The 26302-nt window shown below is 38.3% G+C and overlaps 1 protein-coding gene across 3 annotated transcripts in view; it reads left to right on the forward strand.

Moving 5' to 3' along the window:
- Positions 1 to 26302, forward strand: part of LOC149780711 (heat shock 70 kDa protein 12A-like) — a 54560-nt gene that overhangs the window by 20745 nt on the left and 7513 nt on the right. For all 3 annotated transcript variants that reach the window (XM_089937758.1, XM_089937760.1, XM_089937759.1), the window contains exon 4: positions 19910 to 20069. In XM_089937758.1, coding sequence (XP_089793884.1) covers positions 19910 to 20069 — 160 coding nt within the window. The remainder of the gene's footprint in view (positions 1 to 19909; positions 20070 to 26302) is intronic.

Here is a 26302-nt window from a genome sequence, read left to right on the forward strand (position 1 = left end):
TTACACACATATTATTCCAAGTAAACCAAACTATGTGGCGTTTGTATGTTGTTCAATGGAGCACAGATTATATTTGACAAGTATTTATTGAAAATGTATTTCCAATTTTGAAGTAATTATTAATTGAAAAGTTTTTAAAAACTGAAATATTTTTCCCATTAATGACGATTTATAAAATTATTATGTTATGTATATTTGATTTAATTTATATTTGATTTAAATTTAATTGTTTGTTTAATAGTTTTGATTTCTTTTTATTCCATTACATGTTAAAGTAATGTAATTTTGTTTACTGGAATTTGACATTTTTCGGAAATTAGTTTGACCTTACTGTTTTTTCGTAAACACCTACTAATAGGACGTTGTATCTAAAAGCTGACTTAGTTCCTGATCTTGATTGAGAATTAAGTAAGCAACTTCTTTTTTATTCATTCGTAATGTGGGATTATTAAGAGTGAAATCGAGGCTGACTAGGAGCACGTGATGTTAAGCATTTGAAGCTTCGATCTGCTTCTAGAAAATGATCACTTGACCCTCATACGGGTATCTCTTTTGCGTCTTACTTAGACTGTATAATCGTTTTCTTGAAATGAACCAACCAGTTGGGCTTTAAAACACTTGCTGTCAAGGTGTTCGTTTTGCTGTGACCAGTTGGAGTTACACTTTAATTTTTCTTCAAATTATTTGGATTCTGAGAGATCATATCTGTTCCCTGGAGAATATTTAAGTGCTCATACAGAATTCTTAGAAAAGACAATTATTGAAATTCTATTCGGAATTCAATCACCGGATTATTATTTTCCGTGGTAGAACAAAAAACTGTAGACACATCAGTACTACACCGAATATAGCATACGTTTTCACCTTCCATTTTAGAGTTTTCGTCGGGACTCGAAGTCAAATTCATTAGAACATTTTATTACTAGGACTTCTAATTTTTAATTCTTGGACTATTCTTGGATTAATTTTGGATTTGATTCTTAAAACAGTAAGTTCTTTTTTCCATTGTTACCTTGTTTTTCTAGGGAAATACATTGTTAAATTGCACAAAGCTTGTTGTCTTCACTCTTTTCTTGTTGCGTTTTTTAAGAGCATAAACGTAAAAATTATATTATATCCACAATTTATTCCCCATTCTCAAATTTTATTATGATGCATGCTACAGTTTGATTGCATTGATTTTGATGTTATTCTCAAGAATTTAGTTTTCCGTGCGATAGGTTCTGAGATCATCGAAATAGAGATACCTGTCACGATTCTGGCACATTTTTATCCATTTTTGCAACACTATTATCATGATTATAGGTGTCTGAAGCACGAACTAGAAATAGTTTAAAAAAATCCATGTTGCAGTATATTTTACTTACACAGTCTTCAGGGTTATGAAATTCATTATGTATTCTTTGTTTTGCTATACGTTTTTTCCATTCACAGAAAATTCTTCATATATAATTTAGAAATATTGTCATCATTATTGGAAGAATCTCAATATTCGATTACCAAATTGACTGGCAAATAATTCCACCTGACCCCATCTCTGATTGTTAAGGGGAAACTTAACAGGTAATGTGAAATAAATAAAGATAATTAGACTGTCATCATGTAGACTGGGCAAAGATTTATTTGTCTGAACGAAATCAGAAGCTTTATGCGCCAGTCTCATTGGTGTCCACAACTTAAATGTTTATAAAAAGGTGTCAGTTCATAAGTTTTCATTTTAACTGAGAAGTGTTTTACATCATTTGCTTCTTGTCACAAAACGATGCTGTTTTCATTTACGTCAGAATTCGGTATTTTTATATTATTTCAATGATGAATAACTTTGAACCAAGTGCTGCCGGAATCTTGAGAATATCTTATCGTTGTCTACATACAATGACATACTATTTCAATCATATCGAAATGCTTTCAGCAGCAGGGAAGTTGAACAGACCAGTGCGTCCAGCCAAAATAAACCTTCCTACGCGAACTTTCTCCGTAGAAGCCTCAGAATTCAAAAATAAAGCCTTCTACGGAGATCAATTTTCATGCATTTCAGACCGGATGCATCGGTTGGTCGCGCCGGTGTGTTAGTAAATATAGCATCCGAGACAGGAAAAATAAATTACCGGGGATAGATTTTTGTGTTAATTTTTTTGTTGCAACGTTGGGCTGCTTTGGCCAATTTTACGTCGCATTAAAATAATATACTTGAAAATAATATGAGTCAGAAAACTAGCACAGTTGGAGAGCCTCATTCTGCTAGATTAGCGCGAGAACAATTAGCGGCGGTAAAGAAACTTATCCCGGCAAAAGAATTATATAAGAAAAAGGTCCGAGCACACGAAGACACAGAATTTGAAATTACCGAGATATCGTCAAAATGGTTAAAGCCAGTTACCGAAACAACCGAGCGAGTCGTATATGGTGAGAAAAAAGATAAGGATATCATGAAAAGTGGAATTTATCCCATGTTGAAAGGTATCGAGGAACAATCACGAGTATTACCGGAACGATTAGCAATACTAGCACAACAACGCGGGCAACAACCAGGAGGAGGAAAACCTGCAATTGGTTTTAAAATAAGTAAAGGAAAACCTGGAGAAGGAAAACCTGGAGTAAGAAAACCTGGAGTAGGAAAAAAAGCGTTCCATCTCGAGGATTTAAGAGGAAATTTCACCGAGGCGGGATGGGAAATAATATCACAGCCGCTCTCGACGTTGTATAGTAATATAGATCAATTTGGTCAATTTGCGGAAGATTATTTTGATGGTCGAAGAGAATATCTGACTGATGAAGGAAAAAAAAGATACGCAAACCGTAAAAATTGGTATAATATGTTATATAAAGTTTACACGGGAAAATCACAGGCGAGAGAAACGGATCCATATTACAGAAGATTTTTAACAGCCGCAAAGGAAACGTATAATTATAATGTGCAACAAGCGAAAGAAGAAAAGCAACAAACGAAAAAAGAAAAGCAACAAGCGAAAGAAAGAAGACGACAGGAGAAAGAAGAAAAGGCTAAATCTTCACGGAAAAGAAAAGCAAAATTAAAAGAAGATATTCAACCACAGGAGGAAGATATTCAACCACAAGAAGAAGATATTCAACCACAAGAAGAAGATATTCAACCACAGGAATTGGAAGAAAAATTAACTGAGGAAGAAATTGAATCTCATTTAAGAGGAAAAGTTGATTATACTAAACCCGCTAATATTTATTTGAGAGAAGACAATATCGATATGCTCAAAGATAATTTTACAAGATTAATTGTAGCTGCGGATTATTCTCCAGAAAATAAAAAAATATTCGTGAAAGAAGAGTACATTGATTCGTTTGGACCAGGAACATGGCCGCAGTTAATTTATTTTGGTAGTTTGGGAAAACCGATGGATTTATTCGATATCGGATATTCAAATTTTAAAAAGGAGCTCGATGAATATCAAAAAAGACTTGGAAGAAGATCGTTTCCACAACATCCTAGCGGGGTACCAGGGGATCCTTATCCTTGACCAGGTACCCCACCACCACAAAATTCTAAAATAGGAAGCGGATATACCGTTTGCCCTGACAGCGTTGTCAACGACGTATCTCGACTTGAAATATTAATAGGAGGAAAGCGAGCCGGAAACAATTCTTCTGAAATAATCAACGAGGCCTCAGATATTTGTCAGCGATTATTCCGCGGCGGTGTCATCGATTCTTACATTTACAAGGAACTCGTCGATGAACTCATCGATTAAAACAACACAATTGAAATAACATGATTGTTCACAAACATCAGCGCAGACCTAGACAGGTCCGCGTAGTTAACTCTCGATTGCCTGTATACAAATATATCCACGGCAATGGACTCGGAGATATCGTCAAAAGTTTCGTCACGCGAGTAGTTCCTAAAATAGGACCCGCAGCTAAGCAAATCGCATCAAAGGCAATAGGAAAGATTGGCGAGACTGTCATTTCTGGTGTTGGCAATTTGGCCACTAAAGGCTTCGATTTTGTCAGAGGTAAAATATCAAATTTAACGCGTAAAAAAAAGCAGCCCGTCAAATTACCTAGCACCAGCGAAATGCCTCCCGAGATCAGTAAAGCTATAAACGACGCGGCAAATAAAAAAATAAATGAGCTAGCACAGGAAGTTGCTAACACAAATCTAGCAAAGGAAGTCGCGAACACAAGTTTTATTTCGGGTAGCGGTCTTCGTTTTAGATAAAATTCTTATTAATAAATGTTCGCACAAGTGTCAAATGAAGTGTTCGACATGGACGAGCCTGTAGGTAGAGATACATCCGTGCGGGATTTCCAGTATTTCTCATACGATGCAGTTGAACCAAATACTGGAAATCGCTTGGAAATTCAAGTTCACGATACAACAAGATATTTTCTTCCATCTGAGGCGTATATCGAAGTTGTTGGGGAAGTTATTAAAACGGATAATACCGCCTATGGAGCAGATTTTAGAGTCGGATTTGTTAACAACGGTATTATGGCATTATTCAAGAACGCTACTTACATGATCGACGGAAGAGAGATTGAGTCAATTACTAATGATGTTGACTTAGCAACAACGATAATAGGCCTAGCCAGATACTCGGATGATTTTACTAGATCAGCTGGCCCTAGTATGATGTTTGCCAAGGATAATTCTGATCGCCCCGATAATAGGCCGTTTATCGTCAGACAGCCCAACGATCGTGCCGCTAATCCCGCCCCCTTTGCAAATATCGAAAATATGATTATTAATACTAATCCTGATTATAATCTCGGATTTGCCACGCGAAAATTTATGCTAGAAGGAGGTCGCAGAAGATTCTCTTGTGCTATTCCGTTATCCCATATATTCGGATTTTGCAGGCATTTCAGGAAAATTATCTACGGAGCAAAACACAGCATAACATTTGTCAGAAAAGGAAATAGCGATGATGCTATCTGGCGAGAAGGTAATATCGATTACGCTACTAACGTGATAAATGCCCTCGATGCGGGAAATGCCGGCCAGGTAAAATTACTTAAATTTACCTTGTGGATGCCAGCGATAACTCCATCAATAATCGAGGATGAAAAATTATTATCGTTCATGAACCAAGGCGGTAAATCTGTCATGTCATGGCTGACAACAACAACAGATTCCATAAATACCGATATTGATGGTGATTTTACCTGGCGTATTGCATCGCAGCAAGGTACCTCTGCACCTAGGCATATCTTTATCGCTTTTTTGCACACAAGAAGGTATCATCAATTATACAGCCACATGATATTTGATAGTATACACGCAACAAACGTATCACTGAGAGTAAATGGTCAACAAGAACCATCAGAGGAAATATCAATTAATTTTGAAAATTATTCGACAGCTCGCGCGTATCATCGCTTGCTAAGTTTCATGGGTCGCGATCAAAATATCGATACCGGATTGCAAATATCACAGCTGGATTTTAATAAACTTTATCCTATCTATTACTTTTCCCTGGAACATCTCGTTTGGTAAAACAATCCGTCGTTGATATCCATTTCAAGGCAAGAATTCGCACGGGAAATAATTTATATAAAGCGATCGCGGTGATTCTCAGCGATAGAACAATGATCTTGGAGGGAATCAGCGGAAGAATGAGAATTATCGACGCTCCTGTCGAGAAAATGTAACAAAAACCTAGATTTTCTAAATTTAGATTAAACGATTATTATATGCCATACGAACACGTCAGCGTAACTCTGACCCCGGGTCAGATGAAAAAGCTTCAGTCAGCGATATCAAAGCGATGCGGTACGAAATTAACCCTGAAAAACGATCAAATTCAGGGCGGTCCTAACAAGCTGTCGCTAACTAAGAATCAACGTGAACGTTTCACCAAAGCCAAATCAGCGAATTCCGGCGTTCATGTGAATCTTAGTATAGGTGCCATCAGAGACATGGTCAAAACGGGCGGAATTTTCCCTTTCCTAGCTGCTATTCCTGGATTATTATCCGGGGCTCTTCCGGCAATTGCAAAAGCGATAGGATTAGGTGCGGCCGGAGCTGTAGGCGACAAACTAGTACACAAAGTAATGGGAGGGCGATATGGTAAAAAAAAGGGAAGCGGCCTTTATCTAAGACACCCCCCATACGGATCCGGCCTAAGATTAGCACGGCCTATTCAAATTTAGATTTATTCAACGAAGCAAATATAAAAAAATAAAATTTTTCAGAGGCGTATTTATGCGGGATCAACTACCAGAAAAACCAAATTCCACCGAGACGGGAATAATAAATCTCGATTCAAATACCGGCCCTGGCACACACTGGGTCGCCTACGCGATTAATCCTCGCGAAGTTGTTTATTTTGACTCGTACGGACTAGCTCCACCAAAAGAATTTATCGATTACGTGTCAAAGTTAAATATTCCAATTTGGTATTCGACACTTCCGACGCAGACGTTAATGGATCCACCGATATGCGGCCCAGAATCAATTGATGTCCTCGACGCAATTTCAAAATCATCCGGTCCGTATCATAGAATCGTATTTGAATATGCCATAGATAAATATCATGGTTGATATTTACGGGAGATTCCTCTACAGGAAGAAGGAAGCAGAAGTGACTGACGTCGATCTATCAAAATTCGCAACCAGGGATGATATTAATAATCTTCTGTCGCTGTCAGAAGTAGATCCTGGCGAAGTTGCTATTTTTCAGAGCCGCGAAGGGAGATTACAAACAAGCAACGTCAAAATAACTGATATAATCAAGCGAGACGAATATAACGATCGCATTAATCAATTTACTAGCCTGTCAGATTCGGTATCAAAATCCATCGCTGATATCGCCGATATTATAGCGAAGTTACCCCTGAAGGCTAATATCGCGGATGTGGAAAAAAAGGACAACGAGCTATCAGCAACGTTGCTTCTGAAGCCGATAAAACATTATACGACGATCTTCAGGACAGAGTGACAAAAAGACTTAACAGGCTAAATAACGATCTTAAAAAACTCGACGATGCCTTAGCTAAATTTAGCAAAAAATTTGAGGATGATATAAAAACATCCAGCGATACTTCCTCCGCCGCAAACGAACTAGCAAAGAAAAAAGCCGATCAAGCATCGCATGACGATCTTAGCGATAAAGTAAGAAAAATCAACGAGGATATTACTAATATTCTCGCCGATATTACCGAAATAAATATCGTAATGAGTCAGAAAAGCGATAAAACATCGCACGATGATATCAGCGAGAAAACGAAAAAAATCAACGAGGATATTACTAAAATCAACGAGGAAATTAACGTGATACGTGAATTGGCGCGTCAAAAGATCGATGTATCGTTGTACGACGGAGAAATTCGAGATTTTAACACGAAACTTCTTGACGCAACTACAAAAATTAGCGATATTAACACAAAAATATCGTCAATGAATCTTGGAATATTAGCGCGTATTTCGATACCAGCGGAGGTAGAAACAAAAAATATTAGTTGTCATGTACCATTTGTGGTAAAAATACAAGATGTTGAGTGGACACCTGAGAATAACACATTTAGCTTTACTTCGCCAATTACTGGCGTATATCGAGTATATATTATCTCCTTTATGACAAAATTCAATGTAATAATGGACGATATTTATGATCTTCGTGAATATTATCCTGGGTTTTTTGTTACTACTATATTTGAAAATACAACAAAAACCTTTAGGCTAGAACCACTAATTAGAACCATGATGATGGCCAATTGTCAAGTAATTTTCGAATATTTATCCGGAATACACGCAATTGGTTAGATAAACTAACTAATAAATGACCGCATCGGATTACCGATACAATCAGGCGCGTTTATGGCAGGATTCGCTAAAAAAAGCTCCTCGACGAGTATCAGGTAAAAATAATGAAATACCAGCGCAGATTAATTGCCATCGATGTTGCTGTGTACGCGGTAAGTGCAATAATCGCCGGTGCGGGAATAATCTTATCCGCGGTAACAACAATCGCGCCAATCGTAGTAACGATAATAATCTCATCGACAACGACAATCGCCGGTGTTCTCAATATTATCGCAAAAAAAATATCATCATGCACGAATGAAAAATTATCCCTGTACACGAGTAAACTATCCCAGGTCAACGAAGCGTATTCGAAATTATCATCGCTGCTTTCTGAGAGTCTCAACGACGGCGTTATATCCGATCTAGAATTTTCTGTGATGGTAAATATCTACTCTGAGATTGAACAAATGAATATCAATAATGTCGGAACTAACTCAAATCGTGACAAACACGACACCGCCGATAACAACGCTGATATCGGCAAGCTCAACCAGGCCAGAATTTAGTATCGATTTTCCAATACCAATTAGCGTCAAGGAAATTGCGCTGTCACAGTTACGCGTCTATAATAGCTGGCCCAATGTTAGGTCGAAATCATTTGGTAGATTATCATCGAATAATTCGCTTGTTTTTGCCAATAAAAACCGTCCCGATGGAACTCCCGATTGGATCGTCGTTGGCATACCAACAGGCAGTTACGAAATTGAGCAACTAGATAAGGAATTCACATATAGGATATCAAATATAACCGGCGATGCTGAACCAGGAATAAAAATATTAGCACACGAACCAACGTTGTCATCGATAATCGAAGTAAAATCGCCATATGTCGTCGATATTTACCAGTCATCGATTAGGACAGTTCTAGGTTGGCCCGAAATCGCACCTCTGGCAAAACCAGAAAAATCTGATTTTATTATTCCAGGTTGGCACGAAGAAGCTCCTCCAGAACTACCGGAGCCAAAAAAATCAGATTTTACCACCGACGAAGGATGGTACGGAGATATCAGACATAAACCTATAATCCACAGCGCCATTAATCTCATGAACAACCACAAATTTAACCTGGTAATGTTCGCTTTTACTTTTAGGGACGAAAGAATTCTCTCGTGGTTGTCTCTTCCTAAAATTCCCCCCGGTGTAAAAATCTTCGACGCTACCAATATTAACAGGATAATAACCCCCGTAGACGGTATCTTGATAAGAAGAACCCTCGACGAATTTATTCAAGAACATAAATTACAATTAAATTTATTGCGGGAATCCTTTCATGAATGCTTCTTAAATAAATCAGGTTCATGTAGCGAAATTATCGAACGCGTGAAGATTTTAAATCAACTCGCGAATGATGTTGAATATTATCATGGTATGTTCATTCGGGCGATAACACTGGACAACAAATTTTTACAAAAGTCATGTTACTGAAATAAAATTAGTCAATTCTTATCAATTTTTATGTGCTGAACACGAATATGACAGTCAAATTGCAAAATTGGCTCTAGTTTTTTTGTAATCTGCAAGAAATTAATGTTTACATAACGAAATGCATTCCAATAGTAAAAGGTCAACTGTAATAGCCTACCTATAAAAAATCAAGTCATTGACTACATCTTAGATTTCTTCGCCTGTCTCTTGTACAGCTGTTCGGGAGCATCTCTGAGGAGTGTCCAGCAGTAGTCAGCCAGCATTGTAGTGGACCATTTTCCCTGGTATCTTTGTTCCATTGTTGCGATATCTTGATGAAAACGTTCGCCGTGTTCATCACTAACAATACCACAGTTGCTAGGAAAGAAATCCAAATGGGAATGAAGGAAGTGAATCTTTAGAGACATATTGCAGCCAAGTTTCTTATACTTCATCAACATGTCTTCTACTAGTTCCTTATAGTTTTCTGCCCTAACATTTCCGAGGAAGTTTGTAGAAACTAGGCGAAAAGCATTCCATGCTTGTTTCGCGTCACCTTCCAGCAAGTTGTTGAACCGGTCATCTTTGAAAAGCTCTCGAATCTGAGGACCCACAAAACCTCCCTCTTTAATCTTTGCTTCGCTGAGTCGAGGGAATTTTTCATGCAGGTATCGGAATGCTGGCAAAGTCCGGTCAATGGCTTTCACGAAGTTCTTCATCAAACCTAGTTTGATGTGAAGGGGTGGTAGCAAGATTTTCTGAGCCTCAACCAGAGCTGGGTGTTGGATATTCTTCTCTCCAATGGCTACATTCTGCCTGTGAGTCCATTCCTTCCTCATGTAGTGCATTTCCCTTGCTCGGCTATCCCACTCGCATAAGAAACACATGTATTTTGTATATCCTTGCTGCAGTCCCATTAAAAGGGCAACTACCTTCAAATCACCACAGAGGTGCCAGCTGTACTTGTTATACTCAATGGAATTCAGTAGCTGCCTTAAGTTATCGTATGTCTCTTTCATGTGGACAGCATACGCTACTGGAATAGATGGAAGAATGTTTCCATTGTGCAAAAGCACAGCCTTGAGACTCAGTTTCGAAGAGTCCACAAATAGTCTCCATTCTTGTGGGTCATGAGTGATTTTTAAAGCATTCATGAGGCCCTCAATATCGGAACAGAATATCAGATTACTTTCCTTTCTGAAGAAAGGCTCCAATTGCTGGTGGCGCTTTCGATATGCAGTAATTGTGACATCTTCTTCTAGAAGATTCCATTGTTGGAGTCTTGATCCTAGCAATTCTGCCTTGTTCTTTGATAAGTCCAAATCACGAATCAGGTCATTTAGTTCTTCCTGTGTTATTCTGTGTGGGGTTGATGATGCACCACAGTGAAAATCTGGATCACTGCATGCTGATGGACCAGGAGAAGAACAGGTCGACACACCTTTGTCTTCGTCAGATGAATCAAGAGAATATTCTGCTGGAGGTTCTGGAATAGGAAGTCCCTCACCATGTGGAACTGGTCTCAATGCAGACGGAATGTTTGGGTAGACTATTCTCGACTTCTTTCGCTTCGTTATTCCGCCGGAAAGAGGAGGAACCAAGCAGAAGTAACAGTCATTTAGGTGGTTGCTTGGCTCTCTCCACACCATTGGGACTGCAAACGGCATTGATGACCTTTTGCAATTCAACCACTGTGAAAGCTGTGTTGTACATGTAGCACAGCATATATGCGGAGCCCAAGGCTTGTCTTGGTCACCAACCTTGCATCCGAAGTAAAGATGATATGCCTTCTTCACTTGAGAATTGATACTTTTCTTCTGGTTGGCAAATGTCACTTCCCCACAAATATAGCAAAAATTGTCCGCGGTATTAACACACTTTCGAGGCATTACTGTTCTTTATTGTACGTAAATGGATAAAATAATAAGTTTTATGTAACAGTAGCTTGAACTGTCTCGCACAACGTCTAAAATATTTTAAATGCTGAACCTATCTGATTGGGCTTTATATAGTACACTGCTTACGTCAGCTTCAGCAGCCGCCTGGCATTAGTATAATAGGCCTACACATGTATAGTACACTGCTGACGTCAACTTACTTCAGCAGCCGCATGGCATTAGTATTGCATTGCATCAGAAAATGATGCAATCAACTGTGGATGATGTGAGCATGATGGTATTATGCAATGTTACATCATTATTCCGGATGTTGCTGCAGTCCTACTGGAGAAATTTACACAGTGAAACATAGAAAATGAGGTATATGAATATCTTCAAAACGAGAGCCAATACAAATTTTTCACGGTTATATTCGTGTTCGGCACACCGAAATACTACAGATTAGGGCCTTTTCAAGTCAGTAATGATTTCACTGTTGACCAGTGTAATCGACGATATATCAATTGCCGATTATGTTCTTCCTATTAGCAAATTCGAGTTGATCAGAAATTCAGGAGAAAAACAAAAATTCATGAGAGTATTTGGATTAACCGAGGAAACGCTACCAAATTTCAAATTTCCCGATTATGATGTTGATAAAATGAGAAAATCAGTCACTGATACCATCGATGATTTATTTCCGAAATTACATGCCGCGTGGACTAAAAAAATACAATCGGAATCAATTCTCAAACACAATAATGATCCTGCCGGGCAAGGGCGGCATATCTCGCCAGGTATCGTTAACATAACGGAAGTTATCGCGATTTATCTTCACGCGGATGTCGTTGAAGGTAGCTACAACGTGGATTCGTCTGTGTCAGAGCAGGCACAGCAGGGATTTATCTTATATTCGTTTTCACCTAGCGCCTCTCCGGGTTTTTTGATAATAAAAGAGCCAGTAAATCCGTTTTATCTGCGATGTCACAATCGCTTATTATCGAAGATAAATTTCAAACTGACGGATCAAAACGGAAATTTGCTTGATATACGCGGGGAAACACTGAGTATCAACTTGCTGGTGAGATCGTAATCTTTCCGCCAAAGAAAAATGGCCAAAAAAATAAATAAAAACCAGGAAATTTTTCAAAATTAGTAAAATTTTTTAATTTTGATGGGGTAAATACCCGTCAAATTGAGTAATTTATATAATTTCGTAAATCTGTTGGGGTAAATACCCGTCAAATTGAGTAATTTATATAATTTTATGTTTTTGATGGGGTAAATACCCGTCAAAATTAAGAAAATTGTACAATTTCAGTAAATAAATTAATTTAGTAAATAATAAAAAAAATAATAAAAATCAGGGAAATTAAGAAATTTGTGTAATTTTATGTTTTTGATGGGGTAAATACCCAACAAATTGTGTAATTTATATAATTTCGTGAATCTGCTGGGGTAAATACCCGTCAAATTGTGCAATTTATATAATTTCGTAAATTTGATGGGGTAAATGGTAGTCAGAAACAAGAAAATTGTACAATTTCAGTAAAATGAATAAAAAAAAAATAATAAAAATTAGAATTGGAATCGAAGATTCTTAAGATTCTTAAAATTTTGTTTTTTTTGTGGCAAGAATGAAAATCAAAGATTTTTAAGAATCTTTGACGCTAATTTTACTTTCATCGACCAGCTTTTTTAGCTGCCTGACGCGCGAGCTAGTAATTTTTCTTGACTCGTACTCGTCTGATAAACTCGATCTCACTTTTTCTACCAACGTCGATAATTTAACAAAATCCTCGATTTGATCATCACTGACAGTCGCAAGTGATTGATACATCGCAATCTGGATTTTCTTTATAAACTTGTATTCTGACGGTAGCGTGTACCTATATTCGAGTTTTCCTTGGACGATCGTTTCAAATTCGGACCGGATTTTACCTGTGTCCAAATCTGAGGATAAATTTACATTTTTTTTTCAGATCCTCGATGGCTTCGATGATGTTATTTATATTCTCCTCGTTCATTATATAAATTTTGTAATATTTAATTAATTTTCTTCGGATATTATCGGAATATAAGAAAACTCGATCCACTCGCCAAATCGATAAGAAAATGTCGCGTTGATTATTTTTTCTGTTGCACGTCGCACGGAGGCTATATGAATATCAAAGTATTTTGCAGCGGCCCTCATCGATGTAAATGCAAGTTCCTCGCTTGTTTCTTTATTTATTGATTTAACCGCCTTAGCTGGTCGTCGTACACCGCCGCCGTTACCAAACTTACAATTTTCACTCTGAGTTACCGCTCGAAGATTAGACAGTTTGTTGTTGAGCTTATCTCCGTCGATATGGTCGATTACCAAATTATTCTTGATGGGTCCATGAAAACACTCGTATATGAACCTGTGGTTGTAATATGCATTTCTTTTCTTTTCTGGACCGAAAGTAAAAATAAGATAACCCGAATTATTAACATAGCCGACATGATACCTCGTTCTGGTATTTCTGACGATACCATCGGACGACGCCTCGTATCCAGTGATCGTTGGGTGAGATTTAAACTCGCATGTCATTGTTGTTTCTGGAATCACTGATTTCAAGTTCATTATATAATAATTATATGTCTAAATCGTTATTTGCCTTGAATCGATTAATATAATCTTCTTCACATGTTATCACCGACGAGGATCTTTTTTCATAATATCGCCGCAATTCCCGATAATTCTTTCCTCCGCAGGCCAAACACAACCGAGTTTTTCCTCGCGTGCCAACTTGACAAACTAAACATCGCTGTGGTCCTTTACTGCCACGCCGAATCGCATGTATATGAGCGCCACAATAATCGCCTCTACAAGATTTGTCACAATTATTTGTTGAGCCGATTAGTATCCATTTGCATTGATTCATTATAATTTAAACATTTGTCTAAAATATAATCATGGATGTATTTGATCTTGATGAGGCAGAATATATTATACCTGAGGCTGATCTGGCGAAGAAAGAATTTTTCGATGACGGAGCCGTTCACACTTGGTCGACATGGAAAACAAATTCCATCGATGCCACGATGAACCTGGAGCGAGCTAAGAAAATAATCGAGTACATAAAAACCGAACACAAAGAAGAGCGATTTATCTTTGGAATAAAATTTATCGCACAAATGCCCGACGATACTTGGATTATTCGCGATAAACGAGATCCAGTGCGTGGCGGTAAGATAAACGTTATTCTCGATAAGAATTCTAAGCCCGGATTGTTATTGGGAATCGATGGTCCTTATTATGCTAGGGCATATCCATCTAGTGCAGTCGTTTATGGAATTTATCGGCTAAATAATAATCCGGATGTGAAAAATCTACCTGCGATGAAAGAATCGCCGATGATAAATTGCGTAGCTGAGCGTGTTATCGAACATATGAAAAACGCTCGACGTGGATCTGGTTTGACCCAGTTGAGGTTGGATAAAATTAATGCGTGGACGAAGACTGTCGCTGATGGTGCATCGGTGGACGATGTAGCTGCGTTGAGTAAAAAACTTAAATTTCCGATCACGGTGAAAACGTTATCGGGAGAAATATTATACTCGTCGCCGTACAGATCCCGAGGAGCGCCAATCGAGATTGTCGATCACAATTCCCATGCGTGGTCGCAGTCGGTAATGATATTTCCACGAGATCGTGTGGTTAAATTTTATCCTATAGATGCCGCGAAGGACAATTCCGATTCCATGTTCAGATTTATCAAAAAATTAAGCGCATCTGATCCAATATCGATATGGTTATTCTAGAGCGAGGAAAGATACGATCAGTTTATTTTGCCATGCGGCGATATTTACCGGGATGAGATATTACACGAGTCGATGAAAAAACTTGCGGTAAAATATTCGTCGAATCCCGATCAGTTGCTAAGGAATTGCTTTACAGTTCCGTCTGTGGCCGCTCATGCCGCTAGAGAGAAAAACTCGTGGAAGCCTACGAGGAACGAATATCTTGCTGATATTCAACTTAGTTGTATCGAATACGGCCATGGTGGATTGTGGAATACCAAGTACGATTTCGAAGATATGATCTCTGTTGACATGAGCGCGTGTTATCCTGGAAGTTTCCTTGGATATGGCGATTGTGCAGATTATTTTGCTAAATTCGGCCATCCTACCAGCGAGATGACAAGAGTAGCGATTAACGGACCGTTACCTAATTTTGTCATGACCGGATTCGCTTGTGTTACTTCGTTCGAGTTTGCTGAAAATTTACATAAAATTTGCTACATTTGGTTCGGTAGGCATTTATCTCAGCGTCGCTGGGTCCCTACGGTGTTGTTAAGATATATGCTAGATTCATCGATGTTAGTGTCGTTGACGGTGAGCGAGGCGATTATATCTTACAGAAAACAGATCGAGGTGTGGTTGCCGACGGACTGTGACAACGCAAAAGATATAGGAAGAAAAATAATTGGTAAATTTACTCAAGGCGGATCCGTTGATCATAAACACCGGCACGCTAGATTATTTATCAACGACGCCGAGATGGATTTTATAATCGCCGATACGGTATCACGAGGAATATTTTGCAACAGAGATAATATTATGATTGATGGAGCAAAATTAGGTACCGTGATTAGCTATCTTGACGGAGAATCAGCGCAATATACGCATTTACGGTCGTCGATGCTCGCTTATGTAAGTATAAATTTACTCTCGATGATAAACAAATTTTCTGATATCGCGGTAAGAGTCGCAACGGATTCATTTTATATCGATAAAAAATACCAGTGTAGGCTAGAAAATTTAATCACCGATGGTAGCTCATGGGGGACGTGGAGGATAAAAAACGAGGATATCCTAGATTATTGTGAAGACGCCGATGTTGAAGATCGCGATGAATTTCATCGAGGTAAATTTGGAGAATCTTCAATTTTGGAATCTTCTGCGGCAGCATCTGCATTTGACCCAATTTCACGCAGTAAATTCGTTTACCTAAATGGACCTGGTGGTAGCGGTAAAACAACGCGAGTAATAAACTTATTTACGAACTCCGATATGATTGTGTTGACTCCGACACATAGATTAGCGCGAGAAATAAAGCAGCGTGGCGTTGGTTCTTGCACGTATCACAGTTATTTCAAGTACAGCGGTGGATCATGGGACTCGGCTCGCATGGGAGACAAATATATCAACATGATCATTATATTTGATGAGATTTGCACGGTAAATTTAGATATATTAAAATCGATATTAGCTTGGCTGGGAGGAAAATATACCGCTGTAATAATGTGCGGAGATCACGGCCAACCTAATCCTATAGATGGCGAATCGCCTCACGAATGGCTTAGAAACTTCGTTGATTATTACGAGGAAATCGACGCTGATTATAGATCTACAGATATTTTGTTGACCGAATTCAAAAAATTGATTCGATTACAACCGAATAAGATTCAGTGTGACGTTATGAGGAAAATAATCGACGAGACTCCGATGAGCGATTTTCTAAATTTGTGGCGTCCTGATCATTTGATTGTCGCTAGTAGAAAAATTGTTCGCGATATTATTCAGGAAATGTTATTCAAGCTGCATTGTGAGAAATTTCCAACGCTGCAGGTACCATTATGCTACAGGCCCGCTAATACTAGGCGACAAAATATTAATATTATTTTGCCATGCGGAAAGGAAAAGATTTTGGTCCTAAATGATATTATCTTTGTTGATATTAATCTTGTTAATGACGCGATAAATGCAGAAAAATCACCGTGGAAATTAGGCTACGCAACAACGATACACTCGTCGCAGGGATTGACCGTAGATGGACAAGTTTGGATCGTCGATGATAGAATTTCTTGGTCAAATTTGGTATATTTAGCCGTGTCGAGAGTAAGAAAATTATCTCAGCTAGGACGAATTCGAGTAAATTACATCAGTGACTCTGGTGGTAATTGAGTATCTTCTGGTACTATTTGTAATTCTTCTTTGGTAAATCCGCGTTGAGGCGCTAACGAATCTAGGATATAAATCGCTGGTCTTCCTGACGATCTTGTTACGGCGGATATTTTATGTATTGTGACACTCAGGTTGGGTCGGTTGCTCTTTTACTTCCTCCTTCGGCCTCGCCTTCTTTATATAAATATCTGACTGTGACGCTACCTAGTACAGGCTGAATTGTGGAATCTCGCTTTAGGGGTATATTCGATTTTGTAATTGCAATTGCGGGTTTCATTGCTATTGTTCGAGTCGTCTCATTATTCAGCGCGTTGATTACATGAGGCAATCTTGATACCCAATCATGAGATCGATTATCTTGAATAAACTCACGCGCGTTCTGGTATCCAAATAATCGTTCTGCGAGCGTTTTATTGAATCTTTCGACGATAGCTTGATTGTGATGAACACCTACAATACCGCGACGGATTTTAACATTATTCTTTTTCATCAGTGAAGTAACCGCACCAAGAAATTCTCGACCCGGATCAACCTGGAGAAGATTCGGCCATGTTAACGGGGATCGAGAATAAATTTCGTTAAACGCCTTAGCGATTTCCGTTGCTGTTTTATTTGATAATGGCTCGGCTTCTTTATACCTGCTAGCGATATCAACGATGGTCAAAACGTATTTATATGTGACTCCGTCGACGGTATCGTGAGGAAGAAACATAAGATCCGCTTGATGGACCTCATTGGGGACGCTGACGGTAAAACTCGCGTATGGTATTTTCTTAGGTGGAGGAAGATATATTTGCCAAATTGCCTGTTTTGATAACCACGATTCAGCGACGGATTGTTTTACTTTAGCGGCTTTGGCGAGTTTGGCAATTGCTGATTTTCCTCGCCAAAATCCTCGCGGAGAATAATATATCTGCTCCATATTTATTTACCAGCACCGAATACTAATTTGCCTTTCATCGCGCCTTTTATCAACCAGGATGCCAATTTCTCTTTGAAACTTTTATCGGGAATCGCGTCTAATGCGTGAATTAGCTTGATATCAGCGAGATGTCTTTGTTGTAAATCTCCGCTGCGATACGCGAGGTCGTGATAGTAACAAGCTCTATCGATTGCGTTTACCGGATCTTCACCCTGAAATGGTTGGTTATTATCGTCGAGTCTGATATCGAGCCTCGTTCCAGGTCCACAATAATTGTACCCTGGTAGATGCTTCTCTCCGGGATATTTCGCCCAGGGTAATCCAGGTAGATTTGTCAAGGAGGCTGCGATATCTCCTCCGGTTCTTCTATTTTTTTTTTTTACAAATTTGAACTTGCGCGTCTTACAAACTTCGCATTCTCCTGCAATTGCGTTTCTGTTGTTGCGTGTGACAATTTCGGTTGGATTTATCGTAGCTGTGTGAGTGCGACACTTAACACAATATAAATCCATGTATTTTATTAACATGAATGTAATTGATTTTTCAGCCACGAAGCGACGCGAGCAAATAAAACATAATGCGGTATTACCGAATTCGATTAGAATGATAATCATTGGTCCATCTGGATCTGGTAAGACGCAGTTGTTATTGAATTTGATCATGCGATGGCTAAAATGGGACAAATTGTACTTGGTTGCACCATCCGTTGATGATCAACGTTGTTATCAAGTGTTAAAAGAATTCAGTGACAATACCGACGAAGGCACAATCGAATTCATCACAGACATCAATGAAGCTCCATCCGTGGAGAATTTGGACGGCGATGTTAATAATCTTGTTGTTTTCGATGACGTTATGCTGGACAAGCAGACCAACCCGGCTAGGATATTCTCGCGTGGCAGACACAAGAACACCGATGTTATTTACGTAACACAGAGATATACGCAAATTCCAAAGGTGATTAGGGACAATTGCAATATTTTATCGGTGTTCAACGGCGTAGACACGCACACGTTGAGAAATATCCATCAGACCTGGTGCAAAGGCGACATGGATATAAATAGATTCAAAAATTTATTCAGCCGCGCTCAGTCAACACCGCATGGTTTTATCACGATCAATCTTCATGATCCACGAAGTCGGTATCGAATTGGTCTTGATCAAATTTATTCATAAAAAAGCAGCCCCACGTTGCAACAAAAGAAACAAAAATTATTCCCCGACATTTATTTTTCCTGTCTCGGGGGCTATATTTACTAATACACCCGGCGCGACCACCCGATGCATCCGGTCTGAAATGCATAAAAATTAGCTTCCGTAGAAGGCTTTATTTTTGAATTCTGAGGCTTCTACGGAGAAAGTTCTCGTAGGAAGGTTTATTTTGGCTGGACGCACTGGTCTGTTCAACTTCCCTGCTGCTTGCTTTCCCATACTGACGAAACGTCATTAGCATAATATTTAAATTCAGACGAAACGTTCCATTTTGTACTCATATTTTATGTACTATATTCCGATTACAAGTGGAATTTGTAAAATGCCTGCGTTGATAATACATTGGTTACTTTATTTATTTCTCTCATCTCACAGATGCGAAAATAATATACTAATGGTAGTTTCTTATTTGGAGTCTAAATTTATGGTCATTTCTGTGCTCGGGCAGTTTTATAACGAAAGTGTATGCTTTTAAAAATAATTTTCCGAAAATGTTCTTTTCTCACAGTCACTTTCTTGACGAATGTTTGTGATGCTTAATCCGCAGAGTGTTTAGCTAGTTTATTTAGCAATTTAACCTGGCAGGTCATATGGATTTTGGGTTTAAGTTGTTGCCTTGTATACGTATAAAATGTCCTCAGCGCACGTGGAACTGTAAGGATCAAACACTGGAAATATGTTAACAGAAGTATTTTATAAACGGAAAAAATAAAGTCAATTTTTTATATTTAATTTTGAGTAATTTTAAGATTAGTAAAACCCTTTTTTCTACAAAAGGCGGGAATCAGTAATGCTCAACTGTCCATCGCCCTGGAGCCTGAAGCAGCTGCCATTTGGTGTCAGCAACTAGAATCTTTGAAGGCATCTCGATCGGGCTCATCCTCCATGGAAAGGATGTTCTGTCCCGGAATGACATACATGGTTGTGGATCTGGGAGGCACGTAATGTATATACAACTTACCCGTACTCAACTCATAAACAGATTTTAAAAAATCAATTGCTGTTTTGTACTGGCATCATTTAGATTTGCTTCTACTTCTGCTTTTATTGCGCTTCTTTCTGGCGTTACTACAATTTCAGTTTATGTTGCTTCAGTTGATAATATTTTGTGACTAATCATATAATTATTATAATATATGCATGTACCTTCCCTCTTCATTTCCTTCTTTTACTTTATTTAATTCATTATGGTGGAAACTATAATAACAGATCACTCGGCACTGAATATTCGTCCCACTGAAGCATCAACTGCATTAGGGTCGCAGACGAATGACAAAGTTTTAAGCTTAGCAAACGGAACATCAGTGATATATCTGAATAGTCTGCGTTTCCTACGATGGCACTGTGTATTCCCGGTTTCGTCCACCATACTATGGCGGCAAATATTTAATTCCACAACAAGTGTTGGATAAGTGGCGCATTGTAAACGCAAAAGTCCCTCACGCATAATCAGTGTTTGAGAGTGCAGCGTTGATCTCTGTACTTCACTAATTGAATGTGTTCTGTGGCTTTGGTGTGTGGGGTGTGATTTTTGTTGTTGCTTTAACGGCTCATGAAATGATAGATCGTGCTATGGTAATTTAAATCAAATGCCTTGCCGAAATACAAACTACAGTGGCTGACACGCCCTTGCATTGACAGGAGTTGAACTCTCTCACTTGACAGTAGTAATATACGGTATTAGGGGTCAATGGGAAACTCCATACAAAAAGGTGAAAAGAAATATAGACTCAAAATGCATACGGTCATAATAGCACCTTGGGGGGTAAATGGAAAATTAACATCGGTGATGGAAACGGTGGAAAAATGGGAACAGTGTTACAAATGGCTGATCCCAATACACGCTACTCTGTGGAAAATCCTATGTGAAAAGGGTTGATGGGGACAAACATAGACATAAACAAACAAACAAATACTTTTACAACAGAGAGACAAAAGGAAATTTGGTAAGAGTGAAAGATATATCTTTTCTAAGCAAGTGACTGGCCCTGAAAAGGGCTGTTTGGTGTTCTTCTCTTATGGAAAACTCTTATAGAAAAACCCGGGTATGTATTTATAGCTTCATCTTGTGGGAAATCATATGGAAAATCCTAGTATATATGTATAGGTACAACATGTGGAAAATCCTTTGGATATACCCTAGCATATAGTTATAGCCTCAAAACTAGCAGTATTACGAGTGGCTGACCTTAGTTGGGCGGTGACTTAGCAACAGTATTCGAGTTGACCTCAATACGAGCTAGTCAAGGTAAGTATGAAAAATTATATGTTAAACGGGTCAAAGAGTTAATATGCGCGGTACACCAGCAATCAGAAGATCTGGCTATTGTGTAGAAGAAAGAGATGAAATCTCACAAACTATCCAAACATACCTATACAGTCAAACACTACACACACACACACACACACACACACACACACACGCACGACTCCAACTAGCAGACCAAACTCAATGTTTTGAAACAAACTACATTTAATGGAACAAACATGCTATCCATCACATCACATCTGAACGCCATGTGTTAGTGTAAAGTGTTTGTGTTAGCACAGAGTTAAAACATTAGATGAAATCTCACAAACATATTATCACACACCATCAACTATCCAATACACAATATATAAGACCTCTATTGTTATAGTAGAATTTAAAAGAAGAGGAAATCTCACAAATATACTATCATTCACACCACCTATACCATCCAACAACAACAACACACACACACACTCAAACACGTCTTGTGTCCTTTCAACACACCATCTATCAGCACCAACTGGGAAGCCTTTTTAAACAAACTACATGTAAAGTAACATACATACTTTCCATCACATCACCTCTAAAATCCAACACCCCATACACAACCCAAAACGCGTTGTGTTGTGTTCCCATAACTATATTAGACGAAAAGGGTGACGTGTAAAGGAGAGGAGATGAAATCGCATAAACATAATATCCATCACATCAATTGCACAGTCAAATACAATATCCAAAATCCCTTTACCCCATCACGATGGAATGACGTACATGTGTGAGTAAGTGTATGTGTTTATTCATACTAAAACAATCAAGACAAATAGCCACTTACGTTTCATTGGTATATTTACTCTCTGTCTCTCCTTTTTAATTTCTTGAGGGACACTTGTTTTTCACCGTTGTCACTTCCTTCTCATGGTCTAGATTTCTTGGATTTCTTGGTGGGGAGGGTTCTTCTGAAGATCTCTCCTCTTTTTCCTCTTCCTTCTCTTGTTTGTTTTTCTTAAAGCACTCTGATGACCAGTGTCATTTCTTTTGACAATGATAACAGGTATCACGACCTTTGTCTCTCTTTTCTCCTGTCGTTCCTTTGCTGTGACGTTGTGGGCATACTGGGGCCCAATGTCCTTTTTCCAGACAAATATAGCAAGTATCTTTACATTTATCTCGAGAGGAGTAGTCCGTCGTCATCACGGAAGTAAAGTTTTGAATGACTCTCACTAAATGTATGATGGCAACAGCGGTCTGTCGTGCTAAAAGCTATCTTAACTCTTCCATTTTAATCATTTGAGAGTTGAATGAATACTTTGTCTCTAAGACACTCGTCCTATATACAGGGACCACTGCGTATAAAACTGATATTTTTCTGTCTAAGCTAACGCATGGCGTTATAGATAGCGTGTTTATGGAATTTTGAATGGTATAGGGTGGTGTGTGATTGTATGTTATTGAGATTTCGTCTCCTGTTCTTACATTCTGAGCTAACACACTGTGTTTTGGATAGTGTGTGTATGGGGTGTTGGATGGTATATAAGAATTTCTGATAGTATTTTTGTTGGATTTCATCTTCTTCGCTTACGCCCTTAAGCTAAAACAAGACGGTGTGTGTGTGTGTGTCTAATTTGAGAATTCAAACTTAAAACCCTTTTCCATTACCCTTCCCCTTTGACCCAATAAATACTTAACTATAAACCATTTATGATGACGTAATCTCTATGGCCCGTTTAACATAGCATTTCCCATACCTACCTAGACTAGCGCATATTGATGTCAACTCGAGCACTGTTACCAAGTCACAACCCGGTTGAGGTCAGTCACAGGTAACAACGCTACATTTTGAGGCTATACATATATGTTTGGGTTTTTCCATAGTATTTCCCACAAGTTGTACTTATAAATATATACCAGGTTTTTCCACAGGACGTGCGCACAAGAACCCCAAACAACCCTTTTCAGTGCCATTCACTTGTTTGAAGGGATATACTCTTTCACTCTTGCCAAAACATTTGTGTCTCTCTGTTGTATACATATATGTTTGTTTGTTTGTTTGTTTGTATATGTCTGTTTGTCTGTTTGTATATGTCTGTTTGTCCCTCTCAACCCTTTTGACCCTATAAATATTTCACATAGGATTTTCCATACCTTCCTAGAGTAGCACATATTGAGGTCAACGCTTGTAATTATATAAATATTATTCCGCCAAAGTTTTTATGTAGGAGAACTACTGTAGTTGCGGTATGTGTTTCCGCTAATGTGTCAGAAGCACTTAGCACAAAGCAAGAGTATGGTTCAAATGAAAAACAAATACAAATGTTATTAAAATTACAAACTTTTCAGGTAAGATATATGAACAGTTGCATACTTTAGAAGAGGATACGTCGCACAGTTCTGTTGTATGTTACGATTTTCACTTATCGTGAATGTTAAAGTATAGCGCAACGAGCTTAGTGGCGTTGAAGATGATATTCATAAATGTACATATCCATGTGGTTTTCTGCAGTGGATTCTACAATAAACCAAGTATAGGGAAATATTTGATGCTTGTTTGTACAATTAGTTATATACATATTAGTTGTGATCAATGACATTTGTGATAAATAGTTATTAATATTGTTTGGTATGTGACAGTTGAACACTGGGTAAATTAATTTTTATCGTTGTACAGTTCAGACATTTGCAAAGACATGTGATGATAGGGTGTAGGATACAAAGATGGGGTTCAATTTGGCTGGTGGTCTTCATAAACGGGATATAGTGGACCAGTATGATCTATCTTTTACATTTTGCAATTTGCACTGAACCCATTGCAATGCTGCAAAGAAAGTGGTTAGAGTTTTAAACTCATGACACATAAATTACTAAAGTATGGAAAACTAAATTACCAATTGTGGCAGACTAGATAGATAGACAGACATACAGATAGACAAACAGATAGATAGATAGATAGGTAGGTAGATAGAGAGATGTACATCATGTGCTGAAAGACGTAAACAGAGAATATAAAAGTATTTCACACTGTGCATATTGGGGATAATCATAATATTTTTACTGAAAATTGTGTCATTATTATTATTACCAAAATACATGTACAAGTGTCATTGGGTTCATCATAAAATGCTGCTTATGGTCTCTACAGGCCTCTCTACCTTTTTTAAGGTACTAATGTCAAGGTTGTTCAGGACTGACAAAAATCCATTTTATTTGCAAACAGTAAGCGTAGAAAACACATGATATTCAATTTCTCCACGCTAGTGGACTACTCATAAGCGTAAATGGCATATCTTTTTCACTCCATACAGATTCCATATTGGTGTACATTGCATCAAAGTTTGTGGATACAAATGTATGGAATTTATTTTTAGTTAACAGTTATTCTCTCAGACACTCATTGCTGACACTTAATTGAAAGAATGGGATATCCCTATTACCAAGATTTTTAGCTGTTTGTTGAAACTCAGAGTACCATCCCTGACCGATCTTTACTGAATTGTGCATTACTATACCATTCGCCATCAAGACCAATGACCAAAGCACGCTACGCCATACATTGAAACTAACATAACCGTGTAGTACAGTAGAAGTAAACATTGTATAATTTATATAGAGATCAAAACAGCAAAGACTTGAACGTAAAAACTAGAATGTTCGACTGAAAATATTTTAATGAAATCAGACAGAAGTGTATATTAACTAACACACACATGTAAATTAGGCCGCTTGAAAAGAATGTCAATCGTTCATCAAACAGCATGTCTGTCTCGTTCTGATAAAAATTGACGGTGATTTGGGTAAACATGATCTCGGGTTACAAGCGCCAGCCAGAGGATATCTTAAACTACCGTATATTTGAATAAATCTGTATACATGGGCCTTCCGCTAGGAGGAGGACAGAATAATATTTCAGTTGTGGCTGCCCTCCATACATAGACTGACGAACAGATGGCAGACAGACAGATGCTACTGAAGTTATTTTTTCATGTATATTGTGTCCTGATGTCTTATCAGGCTAAACATATACATCTGTTAAGTAGACTGCATAGCCGTGACAGGTAAAGCGGTGGTATACACATTCAAGGCACTGCATATACATCAAAGTCTTATTTTCATCTATGTGGGGTATGAACCTTAGGTCAGTTTGTAAATTTTTTTTAAAAATTATGTTTGGTTGGTTTTTGTTTTTGTTTGGTTTTTGGTTTGTTTCTTTTTAACTTGGGGATGTGCCATCGTCTCTTGTCAATCTTTCTTCAGTATGAGAGTTTGATTGAGATGTTGGTCTTGAATGAATGTGTGTGTGTGTGTGTGATTTGGATTTTTAATGTATCTTTAAACAAATTCAGTCATGTCTGCAGTGTGACAGTTTTATAGTGATGTCTGTAGTGTAAGCCTTGATCTAATTAGCTTTGTAATATCACTTGACAGTAATCAGATATTCCACACTGGATTAGAACTGATATACACCAACAGCTGGTTTATGTTATACATTCAACTAGGGTTTATGTTCCATGGGAAAAATACTTTCAGGGCAGTCTTTACTCACCTTCCTAACTGATGTATTGTACTTAATAAATAGTATAGAACGCCTTGTGCAGTTATTCTTCAATAACAAATACCATTACAATATCTAGCACTGGGTCATCATGCCGCAGACTAGAGCAACAAGAAGGACTCTTCTTTTTTTTCTTCTGACATTACTGGTAGCGACGTCAGATAAAAAGCGAAGACATACTTGTTGGTCTAGCCGCAGACATGTCCCACCCAATCACATTATTCTGACAACTGGCCGACCAGTCCTAGCACTAACCTCTTAATGGTGAGCGTCGTGGGCGCCAAGTCAGACAGTTGCTAGTATCATTTTTATAAGTCTTTGGTATGACTCGTCCGTGATTCGAACCGCAACCTCCGCATCTGAGACGGACGCG

This window comes from Sinohyriopsis cumingii, chromosome 16 (assembly GCF_028554795.1).
Source record: "Sinohyriopsis cumingii isolate HCF-2022 chromosome 16, ASM2855479v2, whole genome shotgun sequence".
Taxonomy (NCBI): domain Eukaryota; kingdom Metazoa; phylum Mollusca; class Bivalvia; order Unionida; family Unionidae; genus Sinohyriopsis; species Sinohyriopsis cumingii.